The sequence below is a fragment of the Alosa alosa genome, chromosome 13, assembly GCF_017589495.1.
Source record: "Alosa alosa isolate M-15738 ecotype Scorff River chromosome 13, AALO_Geno_1.1, whole genome shotgun sequence".
Classification (NCBI taxonomy): Eukaryota; Metazoa; Chordata; class Actinopteri; order Clupeiformes; family Clupeidae; genus Alosa; species Alosa alosa.
The window spans coordinates 25633032-25657229 of record NC_063201.1 but is presented as its reverse complement, the minus strand read 5'-3'; the positions used below and the strand labels follow the sequence as shown (position 1 = coordinate 25657229).

The 24198-nt window shown below is 41.4% G+C and overlaps 1 protein-coding gene and 1 non-coding gene across 2 annotated transcripts; both read left to right on the top strand.

The window, feature by feature from the left end:
- Positions 1-830: 830 nt before the first annotated feature.
- trnaw-cca lies at positions 831-902 on the top strand. The gene has a single exon. It is a non-coding gene; the product is annotated as a tRNA-Trp (tRNA).
- Positions 903-12540: 11638 nt separating this feature from the next.
- On the top strand, positions 12541-23876 carry LOC125305876 (potassium-transporting ATPase alpha chain 1). Its single transcript, XM_048260913.1, has 23 exons — positions 12541-12650; positions 13269-13388; positions 13558-13617; positions 14072-14275; positions 14434-14547; positions 14658-14792; positions 15043-15160; positions 15384-15652; positions 16856-17054; positions 17421-17530; positions 17637-17771; positions 17990-18182; positions 18712-18887; positions 19002-19138; positions 19501-19651; positions 20421-20589; positions 20827-20981; positions 21340-21463; positions 21587-21732; positions 22047-22180; positions 22584-22685; positions 22819-22910; positions 23016-23876. Exons 1-23 carry the CDS (start codon positions 12639-12641, stop codon positions 23042-23044), a joined length of 3084 nt encoding a protein of 1027 aa, XP_048116870.1. The 5' UTR covers positions 12541-12638; the 3' UTR covers positions 23045-23876.
- The last annotated feature ends 322 nt before the right edge of the window (positions 23877-24198 follow it).

Below are 24198 nucleotides of genomic sequence, written 5' to 3'. Positions count from 1 at the left end.
GTTCCACTAGAGCGTTGTGCGAAAAGAGGGTGGGAATAGTGCAATAAGTATAAGTATAAGTATATATACTCTTTTGATCGCGTGAGGGAAATTTGGTCTCTGCATTTATCCCAATCCATGAATTAGTGAAACACACTCAGCACACAGTGAACACACAGTGAGGTGAAGCACACACTAATCCCGGCGCATTGAGCTGCCTGCAACAACAGCGGCGCTCGGGGAGCAGTGAGGGGTTAGGTGCCTTGCTCAAGGGCACTTCAGCCGTGCCTACTGGTCGGGGTTCGAACCGGCAACCCTCCGGCAATAGACTAAGGTTTAAGATTAAAAATAAATATAGTTCTATCAGAAAGACTCAGGGAGGTATAATGAAAGTTAACACATGTTTTAATCCATCAAAGGATACACAAAATACATAAGCAACAATAAGATAGTCTTTTTGTCATAGGCCTCGTTCTCAGTCTAGGTCACTCAATGTGCAAACAGACCCTTGCAGATCCTGCCGGAATGCGACGGCAGGTGGCGGAGCCTAGCCCCAAAGAATAAGAAAGATACCCACCAGAAGAATCATGGGGAAAGATCCCCACCAGAAGGAGATGAATCAGAGAAAGCAAGAAAGAGTATCCGATGACATTAATAAATATACTATTCATAAGATATTTCATGATTTGATAATTATTCAACCACCTGTAACTCAAAGATTTATGATTGATTTAGTGCTATGGAAGGGAATCAAGCTTGCAGATGTTGTTAACTAACATGTAAATTTAAATGTAAATCAGGTTTCTCGGTATAGTATACTTGCATACGTATACTTGCATACGTATCCTTGGGACCTCGTGGTGCAACGGTAGCGTGTCTGACTCCAGATCAGAAGGTTGCGTGTTCAAATCACGTCGGGGTCAAAAAAAATACACTTGAAAAAAACACTTGAGGGCAGCCATGGCCTACGGGTTAGCGCTTCGGACTTTATTTCGAACTATATTTATTTTTAACCTTAAACCTTAGTCTATTGCCGGAGGGTTGCCGGTTCAAACCCCGACATGGCTGAAATGCCCTTGAGCAAGGCACCTAACCCCTCACTGCTCCCCGAGCGCCGGTGTTGCAGCCAGCTCACTGCGCCGGGATTAGTGTGTGCTTCACTTCACTGTGTGCTGAGTGTGTTTCACTAATTCACGGATTGGGATAAATGCTCAGGTACAGTGCAGCAGGATTGAGCTCGCAGTTGCAGATTCTTGGGGTCACTGCAGCGGGACAGAGGTTGCGGTTGCAGATGTTCGGGGCAGTGAAGCAGGAATAGAGCTTGCCGTTGCAAATGCTCATGTTAGAGCAGAAGAAATAGAGCCTGCAGTTGCAGAAGCTCATGACGCATGATTCGATGCATGGTGGCCCGAGTTGGCCTTATTCAAGCAGCGGTACTAATGAGACAACCCACAAGCACCCAGACCCAGTGCACAAGGTGCCAGCTGCACAAATGCCACCGAGCCAAAGCCCTGGAAACAGACAAAGCGAAGAGGAGACGAATAAAGTAAGATTAAATTTAGATAATAACCACCGCCAGACTTTTGCAAGAGAAAGTACATGATTACAAGACAAAATAAATCTGATTTAAGGACGACCCCTATTAAAATGATGCCCCAAAATAAGATGAGCAGCATAGGTAACGTAAGCTAAACAAGACAAGAAAACATGAATATTAGACATCGTCCATGGGTAATAAGTTCAGAAGAGGTTTAGAAAAGGTATTGAGAATAAGACCAGATGATAGAAAGTTTGAGTTCTCGAGTGAAAACATGACCAGCATTGGTTTATGCAGCAGATGAAGCGAAGTGCAGGAGCTTGCATAAGCTTGGAGCTTGCATAAGCTCAGTTCTTGCGATGCAAGAATGTGGTGCAAATGTGGTGTAAGCACCCGTGGTTTTATGCTAATTTGACAAACGATGCGAATCGAGACGACTTCCGAGTCTTCCATGATGAGGCCTATATGTCGATGTCGATTGAGAAGTGTTCTGCTTACTAAGAAGCAAGGCCGTAGTCATGATGTCAACATTGGGGACCAAATCTGTGGCGGGGTTTGGGGGACCCCCAAACACAATTTCAATAAATTTCCTTGCATGCAAAAATATTATTAAAAATCACAAACAAGTAATTAGTTAACTTAGTCAATTAGGGTATTCCAAACTGTTGACGGACATAGGCATAGGGGGCATAAGACAGGGGGGTCCTGGGGGCTTGCTCCCCCGGAAGATTTTTTAAAAATTACCCTTAAATGATGGCTTCTAGTTAGTTTTGTGGAAAGAGAAGAGAAGGGTGGAGAAGAAGCAACTTCACAGGCAGTTAATTGAATTGTGAACCATTGTTTAGGCCTGGCCATCCCGTAAATCCCATACGCAGAATGAATACCATTAAGGCAAAGCACCTGTACTTACTTACATGGTTAGACTGTATTATACCGGACTTTGTGGTAAATAAAAGAAAAAGTAAATGTTGTCATATCAGGATATTATTTGCCTTATGTGTGGGTTGACAAGGTAACTGATTATGGCCATACATTTTAGCAGATACATAGCAATGACCTATATCCAATTAGGCCTATTAGCCTACTCATTGCATTGTGTATGAAAACTATTTTAAAACGTAGATTGTATTCATACCTGTAGTCCATGATAACGCAACGTCTGGATCATCTAACCAAAGATCTTTAATATACATTATAATATTTATCAACCGTCTCTGATGTAACCTATCTCCACAAGTGATTAAAAACGAAACAAATGTCAATGACTTATTTAGTTTGCTTTCTTGCAACATTCACATGATTAGGCTATGCATTTGATTTAAATGGCCAGGATTCCAGTCGAGGCAAAAGCCAAATATCAACTACAGTTGCAGACTCTTGAAATGCCTGCTTGAACCACAATACCTGAGGGATGTGCGCTTATCGGTAAGTTTAATTTGCGCTGGCATTTCGTCTGCCTGCAAATGAAGCCTAGGTTTAACAAGCTGCAAATTCACACTGGGTGCAGCAAAAATCCACAAGTTTCTTACATCCCATGTTATTCTAAAAATAATTCAGTGGAAATGCATGGATTCCAGTTTCTTCCAGTAGCAGCAACTGGAATCCATGCATTTCCACTGAATTATTTTTGGAATCTGATCCCTTATCATACCTGTTCATTCTTACTCATTGCTTGACTTATCGTGACTAAATTCAAGATGGCTGCAAACGCTAAACTTTGTGAAGATACTGTCTGTATAAATCGTCTTGTAAGTAAACTACCAGTGCTTTTCAAAGTTCTCAATGTCTCGTTTTAAATGTCAGGGCCCTCGAAGTCTACCAATGAAGTGTGGAGATACATTGAGCCTCGTAAATGGGTGTAAAACAGTGATTTATTTGCATGGCTAGCCGATGCGGGCACCACTATTGAAAAAGCTGTTGGTAGCATCGGCTAACTAGCGCCAGATTTTGGAGTGCAGGGGACAAGCCGAGATGGGCTATGAGACATACGTTCACACTCGGTATCATGTTTCAATACACTTTAGGTCAATATCACACCGGAATTCTCCTTTAAATGCTATGTTAAGCTACAAGTAGGCCTAGGTCAATGTATAACATTAGCTTGGGATGTTTTTACAGTAAGCACTGGTAGTTGTGAAAGTAGCTGCATCCCTTCTAAATATCAAAATATGGAAATGCTAACATATCTTTTCTTTCTCCCTCAAGGTGCTTTGCTTAAATTTCTCAGCCCTCAGGCTCTTCCTAAGGATACCTCCACTAATGAAGGTAGAGTGAATTTCTCTCACTGAGCTGAGCTGTTAATGACCATTTCCAATATGCTAACAGTGAAATGGTCAAACGTACTTCACAGGTCATTTCAGATTTTTTTTTTTTTTCAATTATTTTCCCAGGTACACCATCAACTTTATCCTCCATTCATGAGGAAGAAGCTGACATTGGATTTTATGGTATGGTGGTGTTTTTGCAAATGTTCAAATGTTCAAAACTAATGCACAGTATATATGCAACAGCAGTATTTGCACTGTCAACATTTTTTATTTATATAAAGCGTGGGTGAATTTAAACTGTATGGCTATGCTTTGGTTCCTTTAGGCGTTGGGTGCGGTGTGGGGGGGGGTTGGACTCCATGTCCATTTTGCTTGGGGCCCCCAAATTCCTTGAAACGGCCCTGTTTGGATTTAAAATAGCCCCACATCATCACATACCCTTCACCATACCTAGAGATTGGCATGGTTTGATTTGCATTGCAGGCACGTGCAGAGAAGGGGGGCTACAGGGGCTCTAGCACCTGCCCTTTTGCCCCTTTGATGTCCAAGTGCCCTTTTGACAAGACCCGTTTTTTCTTTTTAAAATGTGTAATACTTCCGCTAGTTCCAACGTGAATATTCGCTAAAATGTCTCATTAATAGTATGTGAAATTAGAAATTTACAAAAATAACAATTTTCTGTGTTAATTGAAATGCTTTGCTGCGAACTCTCAGAAGGTGCACGCAGGCACAGTGCTGCAGGAGACCTTTGGGAGCACGGTAAGGTCACTTGGCAGTTAGCCTATCTGAACATGCAATAGTATTCAGCTTAGAGATAAAATGTAGAATACAATGTTTAAAGTTGTTTCATGTTTAATGAAGTAGGCTATCAAACCCGTTTTAACCATGTCATGGTCCATCCATTTCAATAACCTGGCAGCTTCGAAAATCTAAGGCTGAACGTTCATAACATATTCTGTTTAGGTTACTATGTTATAGTAGCTTAGGTTAGTAGACCTAGTTCATAAAACAGAGTAGGCAAACCTTTTCTAAATCGTCATAAGCCGACGACATAGGCTACTGTAGTTGTTTAACTAACCCAACTCCACACGTCGTTCTCTGTTTACAGTAGGCTACATTACGGTCATTTCACTCAGTGGCCACACGCACAGCACGTGAATCTGCAAGACACCAGCTTGCTAATAGTGGTAGTTCACTGTGATAAATATTAAAATTATAGCCGGACTAGGCAATAACATATTTGCTGCCGCGAGGGTGCGTCTAGATTTCTAGGCTATTAAAATTAGCTTTGAATTTAATCAATAAGATGCAGCCTGCCTATGATCTCTTTGTAGACAATCGCCAAATGAAAACTGAAAAGATTTCTGTGCCCTGGCTACAGTAGGCCTACAGTACTTGCACTCCTATTGAATTTTCAGAACCAAGGAGAGAAATGAGAAAAATGTGTTACAGCTCTGTCTGCTATTTACACCCATTCTTCTTGATACATATAGTATAGTATGTGTGGGGATGCATGGACAATGGATTAAGCGTGTTACATGCAAAAAAGCAATTGGGCAAAAGAAAAGAAGCTCCAACAGGTAACAGGGTGGAAGCCGTTTTTAAAGGGCGTGGAGACACCGGGCCCAGGTGTCACTAATTCCACAGATGGTCTGCAGCCACACCTACAAGAAAGACACACAGGGCACAGAGCAAGACAGACGCAGACAAGGGCAGCAGACCATCACAGCTACCATTTAATTTCTAAGAATTTAGGTCTACTAGACCTACAATAACGTCATCACCAAATACATCTTTTATTTTTATTTGATCAACCCAAATAGCATACTGTGCACAGTGCACTGACAGCCGTAGCAGCCTAAGGTAACCAGTTGTTTTAGATGAAGGGCAACCACTTGTTTTAGATAGGACAACGTTACTGGGTGTTGCCTACGTTATTAATTGATGGTAGCCTACAATAGTAACAGCCAGGTATTAGTTGGCTCAAGGAGTAGGGATTCAGGCTGGAGAGAGTCATGCATGTGTTGCTTTTGCGGGATCGAATCTAGTTTAATGCTAGTTTTCAAAACATATATTTATTTTTTTACATGTCTTTTGTCCGAGTGGCTATAATGTAGCCGAGCGCTCATGGCGTATGAAAAGCGACTTCAAACCGCCTAAAAACAACTTGTTTGTGAATGTCTGACAACTGCTGCAGCGCATGCACGCGCAAGGAAACCAGTAGGTGGAGAAACCAGAAGGCACACAACACCGGCAGCAGCAGCGCTGCATCAGAGACATGTCTGGTGTGAATGCACACATGCAACTGCAACGCAGCAGACGGAACAGAGATGGAGCCTACACTCTACAGAGGTGATGGAAATTTCACCTAATCTGACATTGCTGAAAACCTAGAAGCAAAGCAGACGTAAACATTTCTACAGATGTAACATAAGAAAGATCAGTACATGTTCAGAACGGTGGCACGTACACTTTAAATCAAAAGAGGTCACTGTGGGGGAATGCATAAAATGGAGAAGCATAGTGATGTTCCCTCTTGCTACCTGACAGTGATTTGCATTCACATGAAAGGCACCAACACGGGTTCTCAAGTCTGACACACGCAATTCAACAAGCTCACACGCAACACCTTGCATTTCTCACGCAGAAATTACTAGGGATGTCAAGGTATCTGCATAATTAGTATCAATGGAGCGGATGAGGTAGGTTTTGGTGCATACCCAGCAAGGGATGATTCCATAGCTTCTCTTCTATCCGTCATGTCCAAATAAGCAGTGTCGCACGACTGACAAATGGCTTAAGAGGACATTTTACAATGGTGCATGCCTTATGAACACTACATCTGTTCTGGCGCTGTATCAAATGGAGCTCATAGAGGACCTCTCTGCTGCCCCCGCACAAGAGGTGGTAAATGAGCTAAAGAGAGTTTCAGGGGTGTTGGTGCACCTTGCTAGAGGAGCAGCACATCGGATCGGGAGGCGAGTGCGCTAACAATTGAGCCAATAGCCCAGGCTACTGGTTAGGATGCCAGCAGCACTCTTGAGGCTTCGGGGAGTGAGGTTTACCAACGTTCCACAAGCACAGCTAAGCTAGCTGGCATCCGTTACAAATGCACGTAGTGTAGCGTTCCATGTCATGTGTATGGCTATGTAACTCTGTTGACAAATGTTTGTCTAGTGAAAACACAGGTTTAAATTGGTTATTGTTCATTTACATGTCGTGTTTTAAAATGCATGGTGAGAATATGATCGGTGACTTGACTTGTAGGTATTGGGTTATCAGTTAACTTGCTACTGCTAATGGGCTTGTGCAATATGCACTGGTGAACCATCAGGTGTATTTTAATTTCAGATGTATATTTTTCTATCGAATGTAATATTTTTCTATTGTGTAATTCATACTGGAAGGTAGATATTTAAACATTTGCACATGTGTGGTTTCTACTAGTGATGTGTGTTGTACTGCAAAAGCTTATATGTTTCTTTTCTTCTCTGTTTAAATGTTTGAATGTTTTTTACCTAGTGAAAACCTAGTGACAAACTAGTAACAACCAATTCCTCATGGAAATTAATCCTTGCCATCAATTTACTGCTGTCCATTGAAAATGTAATTGGAAATAAGCTGCTGAAATCTGAATAAGAAAAAAAAAGAGGAAAAGGACACAACTGACTGGAATCCAGTTTTTTCTCCATGTAGATGAGTCAACTCCTTTTCAAGTTAGGGAAAACTGCACGAACCATGCATAACTTGACACACAAGGAATGGAAATATTTCTCTATTCTGGGCAGCAATTGTTTTGGGATAATGTATCACTAGAATTAGAAGAGAAATAATATAGGAGGGCACTGTGGCGCAACAGTTACAGTGCCCGTATCATATTCAGTCTGGCCAGTTCAATTTGAGTCCAGCCTGGGTCACTCCTCCCCTTCTCTCTCTCCCACTCACTTCCTGACTTCCTGTTATTCCCTCCACTGTTCTGTCAGAATTAAAGGCATACAAGCCCCAAATATATATATATATATATATATATATATATATATATTAAAAATAGAAATAATATAGAATATAATGTAGAAAACATGGCAGCAACAGTGGTTAATCTATGCATGCAAATGAAAGACTAACTCAAGCAGACATATTTATTTGTTGACTCAGTGCCGGTTCAGACCTCCATGGGGCCCTAGGCAAAATCCTGCTAAGGGGCCCTCCTACCTGAACTCCGAGGGCCGAAATGTAACCATTGTTTATTATCTGACACCTCAGTGCTCCCAATACAATCATCCCATTTTGGATTCGGAAGTTACCAAATAGTGTTTTTCCCCATAAAGGACCTTCACTACTTAAATGGCCAGTATCAGGGGGCTGTTTGCTTTTGATGCTTGCTGTACATATCCCCTTACAAAAAATAACTGCCGTTTTTTCAAAGTACAGTTCAGTTATAGTAGGCTTAGGCTACAGTGCAGTAGCCTAGTATTTTCATGTCCAAAATACTGCATTTCTGTAGTAAATCACTATGCAGTAGGCCTACAACGCAGTTTTTTGTGTCCAAAATACTGCATTCCCTGCATAAGAACTGCAAATATTTCCTCCAAAACTGCGGCTTTGATGCTCAGAAATCTGCAGTTACACATGAAGTAATGCAGTTATTTTTTGTAAGGGTCTGACGGCTAGTAGCCTTCTGGCTGAGGCTGACTTATTCACCTGTGTGTCTGTAGTAGGCTACTTGCCAAAGACATAGGCTCCCCTGATTCCCTTCAATATTTTTTAAAAATGTAGACTAGCCTACTTTAAACAATCATTTTGATACTTAATACCTGAAGTGCATCTATTGCCCAAGGTAGAATAATTAAAAGACATATTCAGAATTTGTAACTCTTAAATATTTTAAAAATGGACACAATTGGGCCTTTTCGATGTCATCCGAAAGTTGGTTCCAGAGCTGAATCGCACAGCTAAAAGCTGCTTCACCATGTTTAGTTCTAACAGCTGGTTACTAGCAGGCTTTTCTCCTGAGACCTGAGAGGTAAGGTCAAGAAGGTGTGTGCAGTGTCATTGCAGAATTGAGATGAACTGCTGGATGTTTTTGTGTTTTGGGCACCCTCTGTTGGTTGTTAGTCTGACACTGGGAAGCCCTGAGCATTACTAATGGTTCACAGCCTTGTACTTACTTTCCCCATTATGACCATTTAAGGATCCTGAATATCATCACATCAATAACAGTGCTCATTAGATAATACACTTTTAGTGTTATCAATTGTTATTTTATGGTCTGAAAAGTTGGTGTCTTCTGAAAGTAAAAGTAAGCCATTGTATTCCAGTGAAATATGTTCCAAATAATGTACAATGCATGCATACGGAAAGTATTCACAGCGCTTCACTTTTTCAGAGTCATCTTAAAATGGATTCAATTATTTTTTTTCTCATCAATCTATACACACAATAATTCAACACTCCAAAAAAAGCCGGTGTTTGGATTGTTTTGTAAATGTATAAAAAAAAATAAAAGACTGAAATATGCCATTCACAGAAGTATTCAGACCCTTTGTTATGACGCTTTCAGACACTTTGTTATGACGAAGGACAATCATCAGTGGATCACTCCACCAATCAGGCCTTTATGGTAGAGTGGACAGATGTCATTTTTTGCCGGGAGTTTCCCAAAAACACCTGAACGACTCTCAGACCATGAGAAGTAAAATCATCTGGTCGGATGAAACGAAGACTGAACTATTTGGCCACAATTCCCAACGGTGTGTGTGAAAGAAACCAGGCACTGAGCTGCACTGATGTTTGTCCTTCTTTATACTTCTCTCATCTTCTCATAGGAACTCTGGATCTCATTCATAGTGATCATTGGGTCCTTGGTTTCCTGTCTGACCAAGGTCCTTTGTCCCCAGATCTAGGAAGGCTGGTTATTCCAAACTTTTCCATTTGAGAATGATGGAGGCTACTAGGCTACTGTGCTCTTGGGCAATTTCAATGTTGCAGGAATTTACTTGTATCCTTCTCCCGATCTGTGTCTTCACGTAACCCTGTCTCGCAGGTCTGCGAACATTTACTAGTCTTTGGTTATCACTGCATGCACAGTTTTTACACTTGATCTTGTGCTGACTAGCTGATAACAGGTGCCATTAGATAAGACTGAAGGGCTACATATGCAATGGAGGGCAACAGGTATTTACTTAAACCTTTTGGGCACCAAAGGACAATCTGTGAAGGTCACACTCACCTCAGTGCCTTAAAATTCCTCCTCTCACAGGAGGGAAAGATCTCTCTGATGCTCTGTGGTATAGCTTAAATGTAATGTGTGTTAATAAGTAGACAAGGCAAGCCCAGGCACGCATATACAGTAGGGGTAATTCAATGTGCTTTACATACAGTAAACAAAAATCAAAGGGTAATAGTACATAAAAGCATAAAGGGGCAATAGTTTAAAAATGTTTTAAAAGTACAGTACATAAAATAGAATTATTAAAAGACATAAAAGTCAACATAGAATAATTAAAAGACAGAGTGCAAAACAACAAATTACTGAAACTAGTCAGTGATCCTTTTATGTGGAGAGACCTGTTATTTTTGATATTAGCCAGCTTTGGTGTTCTGGGGGTCTAAGTCTAAGAATCTTGTACACAAGGTCACTCAAATGTGACCAGGGACCAGAGTGTGAACTTATAACAATAATTTAAATAAAGGACAACAGAGCAATTTTACATAAACCAGGACTCACTGAGGTAGACATAACAAACCCCATACTGTAGCTCTGCTGAATCGCGCACATCAGACAGTTTAACAGTGCTTTCAGAGTAACAATTTAAAAGTGTTATGAAACCATACGCACACAGTTTGTCATATATTTTAGAAGGATTATTCTTTGTGTGTTTATTCTCTGTGTGTTTAGACTCAAAGTAAACATGGAAAGGAGTCAATGATTAACTGATATCTTTTACTTTTTATTTAATACAATGGCTGTAACCCTATTACTTCAACCTATTCTTGCACTGATATAGTTTTTATATTACCTGTCTACATTATTCTCTTATATGTCCATATTTATTTTATGCTGGTTTCTAGACTTTATACTTGCAGTGTTGCCCTGTTGGACTTACTTATTTGCACCATCACCATGACACTCACTCTCATAGAGAACCCATGCATATGGAACTACAGGCTCAGTCCCTGCCTATCATTGCAAGAGTCTCATGCTTGTTCATCCTTAAGCACACTATGTGGATATTTGATTTTGTTTTTTTAGTATTTTTAGTATTTAGTCTTTTAGTATTTTTTTATCTTGAGTTTTTTATATTTATATACTTATATTACTTTTTCTGCTGTAAGTGCATGTTGTGTGTGATGCTGTAAGTGCATGTTGGGTCTGTATGCTACTGATACCTTGAATTTCCCCTTGGGGAATCAATAAAGTATATATCTATCTATATATCTGATCTCTTGAGTGTCTTACTTTTTATATTTTGGCCTTTTATGCACAGGACAGTAGAGAATGACAGGAAGCGAGTGGGAGAGAGAGTCGGGGTGGGATCCAGAAAGGACCATGGGGCGGGAATCGAACCCGGGTCGCCGGGGTACGGTGCAGGTGCCCCAGCCAGCCGCACCACGGCTGGGGCCAGAATGTCTTACTTTTGAGGCATATACACAGATTGCGTATTCAGTGCTAGAAAAAGTAAGCTTCTAATCTTTACGTACTACTATTTTGGAATTGCCTGCATAACCCCATCTGAGTTTTACTATACAGTACTGAATGAAGGCTGAGGACCTTCTGTTTCGGTTAATATTTAACCACTGAACTAAGAACTGGCAGGAGTGGCAGGACACATTCAGTTTGTCTACTCTTTAGTTTGACTCCAGAAGATATGGATTTGATTGACAGACAAGGGTTTGTGTGAGTGACCTACACACGATAAACAGTGCAAAGCAGTGACAAAGGACAGCCATCTTAAACAGTCTGCACTGTCACTGCATGCAGTGCTTTTAAAAAGTGTATGGCCAAACTCCATTCATATAACCTTCAATGTAGCTGAGATACAAATATAAAATAATACATATAACAACAGCAACCACTGAAATCACAACCATAGTATGTGAATAAAAAAAAAATTACAATTGACCCAATGTAGATAAAAACAAATAGGCCTAAAATAATCTGATAAAACAGTTACAGACTGGGACAGGGAGGTTTGTTACTAATAATTTGAATGTCCCATAAGAAGCTAAAGAGTTTAGCTTAAGGGTGTGTTAATCACACTTGTACGAGGTACTCAGCCAATGGGAAAGGGCTTGTTTGTTTGTTTGTTTGTTTGTTTTGCTAGTTCAGGAGCAATGGTAATTTGAAGGTGACAATTCACTATGAAAAGTCATTGCATCAATTATCATAGAAGTCAGAACCATTGTCTTAACCATGGACAATAAGTAACCTGTGGTAGCTGTTACTCATATTTGATGTGACCTTGTCATTGCCACAACGTAGGATTGACTAAGGCATTAAACGTGTGTGATTCTGTAACCTGCGTAAGCATGAAAAAAACAATGTTTTCCCAATGATAACACAGGTAGAGTAGTTACGCACAAAGTTAAAGGCGTTGATACAAGATGGGGAAATGCACCGTAATGCCCTTAAGCTTGCTTGACATTGTCAATGGCACCTTAGGGCGGGCTGTTGTAGGTGAAGGACTTTAGCTTGGTATATAAACTTATCAAGGCTGGTCAGTCTTGTTCTGTGGCGTTGGGAACCATTTCTGGACAATTGTGTGGGAATATAAAAAGGTTTCAAGATTTCGGGGGGAAGGAATAGTGGCATTTGGACAACAATCGATTTGGATGGTGACTCAAAGACAGGCATCATGAGTAAACAGGTGAGAATCTCTCAAATTATTTAACTTAAGTGAGTTTTAAGTAAGTTTTCAATTAAATTCTAACCCAGTTGAAAGATCCCAAATATTAGGTCCAGAGTAAATATATCAATATTTCAGCAAGTTGCCTAACTGGAAGTGCAAGCCCAAACATATCAGTAAATAATCCTTTATGTTATGAAGGCTATTTAACTACTAATTTAAATGGTGGGCAAAGTCTAAGGTCTAACCAAAGCTAATTTAATAAGGAGGCAAAATCTGCTATTTTTTTAAATAACACAAGCAAGATACTCAGCACATAACATCAGTGTGTCAGTTCACTTCTGCTACACTTATGCTACTTAAGTACAAACTACACAATCGCTACACAAAAGCTCAAGCATGATACACTGAGTGGCTTTGCTCTTCACCCATCATTTCAATTAGGGTCCATTGTGTTCTTCATTAGTCAATACCACCATAGAACATAGAAAGTCATGGGGAAAAAAACATATAAATTACACTTCATTGTTTCATTGTGTCCCTTAAACATTTATATATCAAACATTATTAAACAGTAATCAGTTTTAACAGTACAATAGTATAAAGTTAATTTTGAAAGTTGCTTTTGTCTTCCCATAGGATTCTTATGATATGTTTGTCGAGATGGACAAAAGGGGGGGAGACATGGATGTCAAAATCAAAAAGAAGAAGGTCAAGAAGAAGGAGAAAATGGAGAGCATGAAAAAGGAAATGGACATTGTAGGTGACGCTGAATAGATCAACAGATTCTTCCATATTTACTGAAATGTACTGTTACAGCACCTAACAGTTCTAGCCTGTTCAAATAAATAATTCATGTTCAAAAAAGACCGTTTCTAATTGGATAATCGCTGTTTGACCCTCTTTTTTAAATCGTTGTCTTTACAAGGATGACCATGCAATCCCCATTGAGGAGCTAGAGATGAAGTATACCACAGATGTAAACAAGGTAAACACAAAATCTGTTGTGCAGACTGGAATATTAGAAGGTTGTTTTTTTCTGCTCCAGACATACTGAGCGGCATTTGGGCAAATGCACTGGCGCCTGCAGGCACAGTGGCACCTACTGTATGGCACATCCATGTCTCCATGCAAGTGATACGTATTGCTGCACTAACATGTCCTACTCACACTGTACCTTATGTTCCCTTGTTGTCTTAGTTGCTTCGGATAAAAGTGTCAGCTGAATGACTAAATGACTAAATGTAACGTTTTGAGAGGAGTTCACTGAATCAAGTTTTCTCTCCCAAAAGATTTCCCTACATTTTCTAATAACACCAGCAACAATCCAAACGCATTATGCCAGATTCTTTTTTTCCTGAACTCTCCACTCTTACTTTGACCCTTTGACCTCCACCTCTGGTCGATATTCCTTCTTTATTTTTGTGTGTGTGGCCATGCAGGGACTCACCACCACTTTCGCCCAGCAAGTCTTGGAGCGTGACGGCCCCAACGAGCTCAAGCCCCCGAAGGGCACCCCGGAGTACGTGAAGTTCGCCCGGCAGCTGGCCGGAGGGCTGCAGTGCCTGATGTGGGTGGCGGCTGTCATCTGCTTCATCGCCTTCGGCATCGAGCTTGGCAAGGGCGAACCCTCCTGCTACGACGACGTATGTGTGTGTGTGTGTGTGTGTGTGTGTGTGTGGGGGCAACTTTGGTGATTTAATGAAAAGTTCTATTAATTGTTTACCATCTTTAATGCTTCAAGGACTCGTTTGCATAATTGGTTGTATGACAAAAATTTGTGTCTTTCTTTTTTCCTGTGCAGTTGTATTTGGCCATCACCCTGATTACTGTGGTGGTGGTGACAGGGTGCTTTGGATACTATCAGGAATTTAAAAGTACAAACATCATCGCCAGCTTCAAAAATCTGGTGCCACAGGTAGACTTCATCCATTTCTATTTTTTGTAATGATTAACATCGTTTTTACAATTGAATAATAAACTCAAAACTATTAGTCATTTTAACAGACTTTTTAATTTTCTTACCAGCAAGCAGTGGTGATTCGAGATGGTCAGAAAAATGAGATCAATGCCAACATGTTAGTGGTGGGTGATCTGGTGGAGATCAAAGGTGGTGACCGAGTCCCTGCTGACATCCGCATTATCACTTCACAGGGCTGTAAGGTGAGCCCCCAAAAGGAACTACTTTAAAAAGTAGAACTCGTAACTCTTGCATGGGTTTGCAATATGACAACATCAAACAAATACCAACCCAAATACCTTTTTTAGGCTTCATGAACTCAATCCATTTCACCGTTGTTTGGCTTGTCAACAGCTGCAGCAAAGGGAAACTGCTGCCATAAGCCTGCAGGTTGTTGTTGTGTGGTTGTGAAAATGCCACCTTGTGGTGTGCCTCTTTCTGTCTCGTGTGCAGGTGGACAACTCCTCTTTGACCGGCGAGTCGGAGCCGCAGAGCAAGACTCCAGAGTACACTCACGAGAGTCCCCTGGAGACGAAAAACATTGCCTTCTTCTCAACCACCTGTCTAGAGGGTTAGATAAAACAGCACTCAAAGCACTTGTGAAAGTACCTATACACACACACACACACACACACACGCAGAGGTCATTTGAGGTCAAACACACACAGATGCATATCTGCTGTGTGACTGTCACAAGCATAGTGTTTACCTGACTTGACATCAAACACTGCACTGATTAAAGAACTCCAGCCTTCTTGGTTTTGACCTTTCTATTATCATCTGTCTCTCCTCAGGAGTTGCCACTGGAATTATTATCAACACAGGTGATAGGACAATCATTGGGCGGATTGCCACTTTGGCCTCAGGAGTGGGAAATGAGAAGACGCCTATTGCCATTGAGATCGAGCACTTTGTAGACATCATTGCTGGCCTGGCTATCTTCTTCGGGTTCACTTTCTTTGTGGTGGCCATGTTCATTGGGTACGCCTTCCTGGAGGCCATGATTTTCTTCATGGCCATTGTGGTAGCCTATGTACCGGAGGGTCTTCTGGCTACCGTGACTGTAAGTGCCCATACTGACAGACTTAGCATCTCATTCAGTAGCATTTTGCTACAGATGACCAAGCTCATTTACTCCTGCCAGAGAACCTTTAGAGCTGTACTTACATACTGCTACATACTACAGTCTAGATCAGGGGTCTCCAACAGGTAGCTCGCAAGCTACCACTAGCTCCCCACCTGTTTCTAAGTAGCTCTCCAAACGGTTTGAGGAAGATGTTTATAAATCAATTTCACAGTCTACAAAGAGAGTAGGTACATGAGTTGAAAAAGGAATACAAATCTTATTTAGTGGTTCTGGGTGGAGATCAGCTATGTGGATACATGACATGCTACTAGTAATATAAAAGTTCTTGGCCCTGTCCATTTTTGTCAAAGTAGCTCTCGGAGGAAAAAAGGTTGGAGCCCCCTGGTCTATACACTGGGGTCTATGTCTCATGTTTATAGTACATAGCAGATGCTTTTGTCCAAAGTGAAGGGTCTGACTGAGTTGCACATGCACAACATGAAACAGTCAAAGCACAACAACAGTCAAAGAAACAATATTTATTTATTTGGTGGTAGATGATTTAATATCCTCATGACCTTGTTATAACCTGGTGATAGAAAGCACAGGAGACACACTGCCTGTCACTGCCTAAAGCTAATTAGCGCTCGTCAGTGAACCTGTAGCCTAGAAAATCCAGACCCTGGTAATCTAGAAAGATTAAAGGTCTGGCCACAAATGATGAAAATGGCCAAACTCTCACTCAAATCTCAATGCGCGCAATTGGATAACACTACGGCCAATGTTTACTGACTGATTCTGGACTTCGACGCAATTGGATAACACTACAACCAATATTTACTGACTGATTCGTTGCAGCTATGTCGTCATCTGTTTAGCTCGCCTCATGGCCCTTATATTTAAGATACACCGATTGGTTCCTCGCGACGCTAGGGGTAAAAGTAACGTGCATCATTACTCATTGCCAGAGAGTCTCGCAGAGACAAATCAAATTGTGCTTTCGCGAGAACTCTGGATTTCCAGGGTAGTGAATCTACAGAGTAAAAGTCAAGTAAAAGTCTATACATTTGAGTCCGACTAAAACACTCAAAATATGCAACCATCAAACAAATTATAGAAGAGTTTTTAATATCCTTATCCCCTGGTTCTTCCGTGATGATAGACACCCCATCAGTCATTCTATCCTTATTCTGCCACCAGGTGTGTCTATCTCTCACGGCCAAGCGTCTGGCCAGGAAGAACTGTGTGGTGAAGAACCTAGAGGCTGTAGAGACCCTGGGCTCCACCTCAGTCATCTGCTCCGATAAGACTGGCACGCTGACCCAGAACAGGATGACCGTGGCCCATCTGTGGTTTGACAATATGATTCATGCTGCCGATACAACAGAGGACCAATCAGGTGAGGTGTAGAGACCAGCTGATGCTTTTTTGGTCAATTTTAACCATTTTATTTTTTTTTTGGCTTGCTATTAATGTTATTCACATTCAATAACTTTAAAGTTAAGTTACTAGTGAGTCTAGATTCGTGAGATTCTCCCTAGTACATTTTGTCTACTATCTAAATAAGGTAAGTGCAATTGCCATAACATTTATGAAGTGTTGCCAAGAGTTTAACCAGGAACAGCAATTGCCATACAATTTAGGAAATGTCGCCAAGGGTCTGTCACGCAATCCAAACACTGTAAAAAACGTGACAGAAGATTTATCTGATACGTAAATCATGTTATGAGGAAGTTAACTGAGACTTTGTTTGCCTTTTACGTAGGCCAAAGCTTCGACCAGTCATCAGAGACATGGAGGGCCCTAGCAAGAGTAGCTGGCCTTTGCAACCGAGCCACCTTCAAACCCAACCAAGAAACTGTCCCTGTACCTAAGGTGATGATACACAGATCACTTCTTCAACACATACACTCTAACACACACACACAGATGCATAATTCGGGAATGATTAACACTTGGTCCGTCAATTCTACTCCTATAGAGATTTGTTGTGGGTGATGCCTCAGAAACAGCCCTACTGAAGTTTACGGAACTGACTGTAGGCAATGTAATGGACTACAGGGCTAGGTTCAAGAAGGTCTGCGAGGTGCCATTTAACTCAACAAACAAATTTCAGGTAATCTTGAATATTACAGTCTTACACTTCAACGTCATACATTATATGTTGTATTTCAAAATGTTCATAAATTGTCACTTCATATTCCAATTAACTTGTTATTTGCATCAACATAGTTCTAAAGCAACTACGCTTCATATCAAACCACCAAAATCCCTCATTGAGAGCACTCATGAAAAACTTTCTCTCAACCTCTGTTTCCCCCTTGTGGCACACAGCTGTCAATGCATGAGCTGGATGACCCACTTGACTTGCGCTACTTGCTGGTGATGAAAGGAGCCCCAGAGAGAATCCTCGAGCGCTGCTCCACCATTTTGATTAAGGGTCAGGAGCTCCCCCTGGATGACCAGTGGAAGGAGGCCTTCCAGACTGCCTACATGGATCTGGGGGGCCTGGGCGAGAGAGTGCTGGGTAAGATGCCTTAGGGAGAGAGTGCTGGGTAAGATGCCTTAGGGAGAGAGTGTTGGGTAAGATGCATTAGGGCCTTAGGGAGAGAGTGTTGGGTAAGATGCCTTAGGGAGAGAGTGTTGGGTAAGATGCCTTAGGGGTATAATTTTCTATAACCCACACAAATGATAGGATAGCAATTATTGAGACGAAGCATGTAGTAGTAGTAGTACTTTGTACTTAATCCACATATAGTAATATGTGGATTAAGTACAAACAGAGAGCTGACAGTTTGTTTGACATCATGTTGCTATATGGTCAAGTAGAGTTGATCAGATCCATTAATACTAATCATAATGACTGAAGGAGTATTAGACACAAGTGCCCAAGTGTGAGCCCAGTGTGAGTAGTAGTGTTATATCAGCTCAAAGTGAAATGTAGTTCAGATGATACTGCACAGATGATGCTGCACAGTTTCTTCTCATTTAGGGAGCAGCACATCTTGTTCAATGCTCCTGTAAGCTCTTTAAAAACATTTGTTTCCCCCCAACAGGCTTCTGTCACCTGTACCTGAACGAGAAGGAGTTCCCCCGTGGCTTCAGCTTTGACCCCGACGAGATGAACTTCCCCACCGGTGGCCTCTGCTTCGCTGGTCTGATCTCCATGATTGACCCGCCCCGTGCCACTGTGCCCGACGCCGTCATGAAGTGCCGTACGGCTGGGATTCGGGTAACGAGGACTTCCATTAACAGCACCGAGTTGGGAAAATAGTCTGTGCCCACCAGACTTGTGACGGTTATGTACAGTGTATCATGCCCTTTTCTCTATTTACAAACCTCCTAGGTAATCATGGTGACAGGAGACCATCCAATTACTGCAAAGGCCATCGCAGCAAACGTTGGCATTATTTCCGAGGGAAGCGAGACAGTGGAGGACATTGCCGCCAGACTGAGAATCCCTGTGGAGCAGGTCAATAAGAGGTGGGTACCATGTTCCTTTTCACCAACGTTCACCAACACTAACATCTTACATCACATTCAATTCCCAATCCAGTCCTCCAGCTACACAGCAACACAGTATTGAACTACCATTTTGATCCAAAGGCAGTTTCTCTATGGGGTAGCTTCAACTAATAAAATGTGTGCAGGATCAATACATCTATGAGAAAAACAAACAACTTAAAATGTTGTAACAGTTTACTACTAGACACCCATTCATATTTCACAAATGTGCATTAAAATATTCATTCACAGTCCATCAAAAACATTTATAGAATCACTGTGTAACATTAACAACGAATAAAATAAAAAACAAGAATGTAATTCTAACCCAACGCCAACAGAGATGCCCGTGCCTGTGTGATCAATGGTGGTCAGTTAAAGGACATGAGCAGTGAAGAGTTGGACGAGATCCTGAAGAACCATCCAGAGATGGTCTTTGCCCGCACCTCCCCCCAGCAGAAGCTCATCATAGTGGAGAGCTGCCAGCGCCTGGTGAGTACTCACTTACCCATTGGGTGGGAAAAGACCCCTCTGACCCACCCTGCCCACTGGCCAGTCGAAGGCCAGCTTCAGTTCAATAATCCAAATGTTGCACTCCAAAACAGCACTCCTGTTGGCTGAGCTTCACTGGCACATACGGAGGATGACGTGAATATAAAAAAATCATGATCCTGACCAGATTGCAGCCTTTGATTTAGCTGATTGCATTAGTTCAAATTGGGATTTCAATTTAACATCGGTTAATTGTGCAGCCCCAATCTAAAAGACATTTCACTGCATTTAGGACACTGGCCTTCTATTTTTTCTATGCTAGAGATGAGCTTACTACTTATTCTGCTCTGCTATGAGTTGTTGTTGTTGTTGTTGTTGTTGCAATACGGTAATATTGAGACTATCTGATTTTGTCCACCCCTCAAAACAATTAAAAATAAAATAACCCATAAATTACAAGTTACATTAGAAAACCGATTACCAAGTCAGCTGCAGATAATGTTATGTCACTTGTGTGATTGTGCTTCAATGTGACACACAACAGGGCCACAGACTTTCTGGATATGTTTTTAAGACATCTTGTATTTTATCCATTTGCCTTCTGTGTGTAATTCTTGTATGGGTTGCATATGTTGTTCTGTCTGTGGTGTCTCACCGTATGCTCTGTCTCCAGTCCTGAGCCTTACACTAAACCAAATTCCAGACCATGTTCCATCATGTTGGCCATAAAGTATTGACTTGATTTGACTTGACTGTTCTCCTTATTTAGGGCTCTATTGTGGCTGTGACAGGGGACGGAGTGAACGACTCGCCCGCCCTGAAAAAGGCTGACATTGGCATTGCCATGGGCATCTCTGGCTCTGATGCTGCCAAGAATGCTGCCGACATGATCTTGCTGGATGACAACTTTGCCTCTATTGTGACAGGGGTGGAGCAAGGTGAGTACGGGCCAGTGTCTGGCTTTAACAATGCACTGGAGAGGCAGCATCACACCAAGCTGACTGATGGCTTGCATTGGTCAAACATCCTAAAAATGCAACTGAAAATGATAAGATATAGATTGTACCGATATACTGTCTAAAAGGCTGCTCAAAATGACTTGGCCATAGGGAGAGCCAAGCCCTTCTGTCTACAAAGTGTGTCATACAGTAACATGCAAACCCTCTGGTCTACAGGTCGCCTTATTTTTGACAACCTGAAGAAGTCTATTGCCTACACTCTGACCAAGAACATTCCAGAGCTGACCCCCTACCTGATTTACATCACCGTTAGCGTCCCTCTCCCCCTCGGCTGCATCACCATCCTCTTCATTGAGCTGGCCACTGACATTGTGAGCATCCTTTGACCTTCAACATGCTGTCTATGTGTTGAAGAGACAAATGGTCTACACTAAACACTATTATACATATATAACTATTTAAAATACACTAAACTTACATCCAGTGCAGTTGAGGCATAGATAAGGATGCTTCCAAGCCTACTCCTCTGGACTGGAAGCACCACACTCTTGAAGTTCACTTCACAGTCTGCAAGCATAGGTGCAAATATAAACATGCAGATACATTGTTATTGTGATTGGCTGATTGGATACTTTTGACAAGAATAAATATGGTCGATATGGCTGTTCTCAAACTTTGATTTTGATGCATCTCTAACTTTTGTGTTTTCTCATTCTCTCGCTCCTGAAGTTCCCCTCGGTATCTCTGGCCTATGAGAAAGCAGAGAGTGACATCATGCATCTCAAACCAAGGAACCCCCGCAGGGATCGGCTTGTGAACGAAGCTTTGGCTGTCTACTCATATTTCCAGATTGGTCCGTATGAATGCATGTCTGGCTGCATTAAAATGCCTACATTATTGCCAGATGATATCTCACATAATATGCAACGACAGAAAACCCTTCCCTGACCTTGGACTGCTTCTTCCCAATGTTCAGGAGCGATCCAGTCTTATGCTGGCTTCACTGATTACTTCAGCGCTATGGCCCAGGAGGGTTGGTACCCGTTGCTGTGTGTGGGTCTCAGGGCACAATGGGAAGATGTCCATCTACAAGACCTGCAGGACAGTTATGGCCAGGAATGGGTGAGGAGGAACTGGAGAGTAGAAACATGGCCACACAAGCTTAACAATTATCTCTTACAGAAGAGGAGTCAGGACCAAGAGGAGTGCCTTTAGACATTTTGGGCAAAATGTGCTCTCTCTCTCTCCCTCTCTCTCCTCCCTCTGACACACACACACACACACACTGTATTATTCTAACGAACTACAGTTGTATTTGTACACTGTATATATCCTTATAAAGCTCTATGAACATGCTGAGCATTCCTTGTAACAAAATATGAGATGGCACCTTATAGGCTACTAGGCTACACTAAAAAGAAACACCTCTCTTACAGACCTTCAGCCAACGTCTGTACCAGGAGTACACCTGTTACACTGTCTTCTTTGTCAGTATTGAGATCTGCCAGATTTCTGATGTCCTGATCAGAAAAACTCGCCGTCTGTCTGTCTTCCAGCAAGGCTTCTTCAGGTCAGTAGGCAGACCAATGACTGACCTGTTGGTGGTCTGGGTCTTGAAAGGATTAGAGTTTTTTTTGCACTGCGCTATTGAGACAGCACAAACCCATTATTTCAGTCTCAAGAGTAAATTCATATAGTTAACAACGTCTGAAATGCCTCAATAAATTTCAGATATTTGCCATGTCGTAGTCTCCTTTTTTTCTGCACAAGGCATTCTATGATAATTAGGTTACTGACTGTAGTGGTGGTGTGTGGAGATGTATATTTATTGGTTACTGACTGTAGTGGTGGTGTGTGGAGATGTATATTTATTGGTTACTGACTGTAGTGGTGGTGTGTGGAGATGGACTATAGTGGTGGTGTGTGGAGATGTATATTTATTGACATGAGTGCTGTTTTCCCCGGGGTCACAGAAACAAGGTCCTGGTGTCCGCTATTGTCTTCCAACTGTGTCTTGGTAACCTGCTCTGCTACTGCCCTGGCATGCCAAACATATTCAACTTCATGCCAATTCGGTAAGATCCCTCCAGTAGTGTAACATTCCTTTTCCTTTGTATTAATAATCATTATCATGCTGGAGTGCAAGTTTATGTCTAAACACACTTACTGCATGACTGTGTTTCTCTCTCTCCCCCCGTCTTCCATCAGAGTGCAGTGGTGGTTTGTGCCAGTACCCTACGGAATCCTAATCTTTGTGTATGATGAGATCAGGAAACTTGGAGTCAGGAGACATCCAGGAAGTGAGTTTATTTATTTTTTGTCTTAGAGCAACAAATGTATATGTTAAGGCAAGGTCACCGAAATAATGGCATGAAATGAACTAATCTCCTTCTTCTTCTTCACAGGCTGGTGGGACCAGGAGTTGTATTACTGAAAGAAAACTGTTTATCTAAATATTGCTAAACTAAACTAATTATTATTAGTATTATTATTATTATAATTATTATGTTCAAATATTCCACCCAAATGTAAAATATTATTAAGGTTTTTGAAAGCCTGAAACTGTCAGTATAAGAACTGAAATTCAGTAAGTAAAACATGATATTGTAAAAGTATAGGCCTATCAGGGGGAGAAGCACTCTCTTCATTGTAGCTAATAGGCCCAGGTCAAACATGGTAATGGCCTGTTCTCTTTCTTTCAAGACTTCACTCAAATTCAAAATTGTTATCATAATTGAGAGTGTGGTTTTCACTGTATTGTTTGAAATCATTTGTAAGGCGCCTGTTTTAATCTTTAGACTTTGCATGTAAGGCATGTTTTAGACAATCTGACAGATGTGTAAGATGTGTATGTGTGTGATTGCTCATTGTTCATTGAGAAAAATCTCTGTAACCTGTTAAATATACTATAACAGCTGAATGTGACAAGTTGACTGGCCTAAAATAACAACTACATTTTTACAAATAAATTAGGCCTGAGTAGGCCTAAGTTTGGCTAATGTTGTGAATATTGTTATATCAAAAATGTTGTTGCAAGCAAGCCTAGGTTAGGGCCTACATTTCTGTTCCTGAGTTCTTCTAAAAACCATACCGTAATTGTCCACAAGGGGGCATAGCCAACGGCTCTGGTGCCAGGGTTGATGCATATGGACTCGGACAGATCACTTTTCGAGTTTGCCTCAGACACAATGTCAAATGATTGGGTTGCTAACGTATTATGATTCCAAACACCATCGGATAGACCCTTAATGTTAAATAAAATGATATTTCCTGTGACTATCATTTTTGTCTTGTTTAATTTTAAACCAAATATTATTCCGTCTCTTCGGTCAAATTACCCTTGCCTTAATGAGTCTGTAGGGGACTACCTGAAAGTAGCCTAAATGTGATGTCGACTCAGCATCACCGTCCTAAAGCAAAATGGTATCTAGTCATTCTAGGCCTGGGCTACGTACAAATGCTCACGTAGTCCACTTCAGAATGCGCTGGTGTGAGACGTCATGTCACGTGCTTCAGCATGTGAAATTCATAGACAATTCTATGAATTGACTAATTCTATGAATAGACTAATTATTTTGGCCATATAAT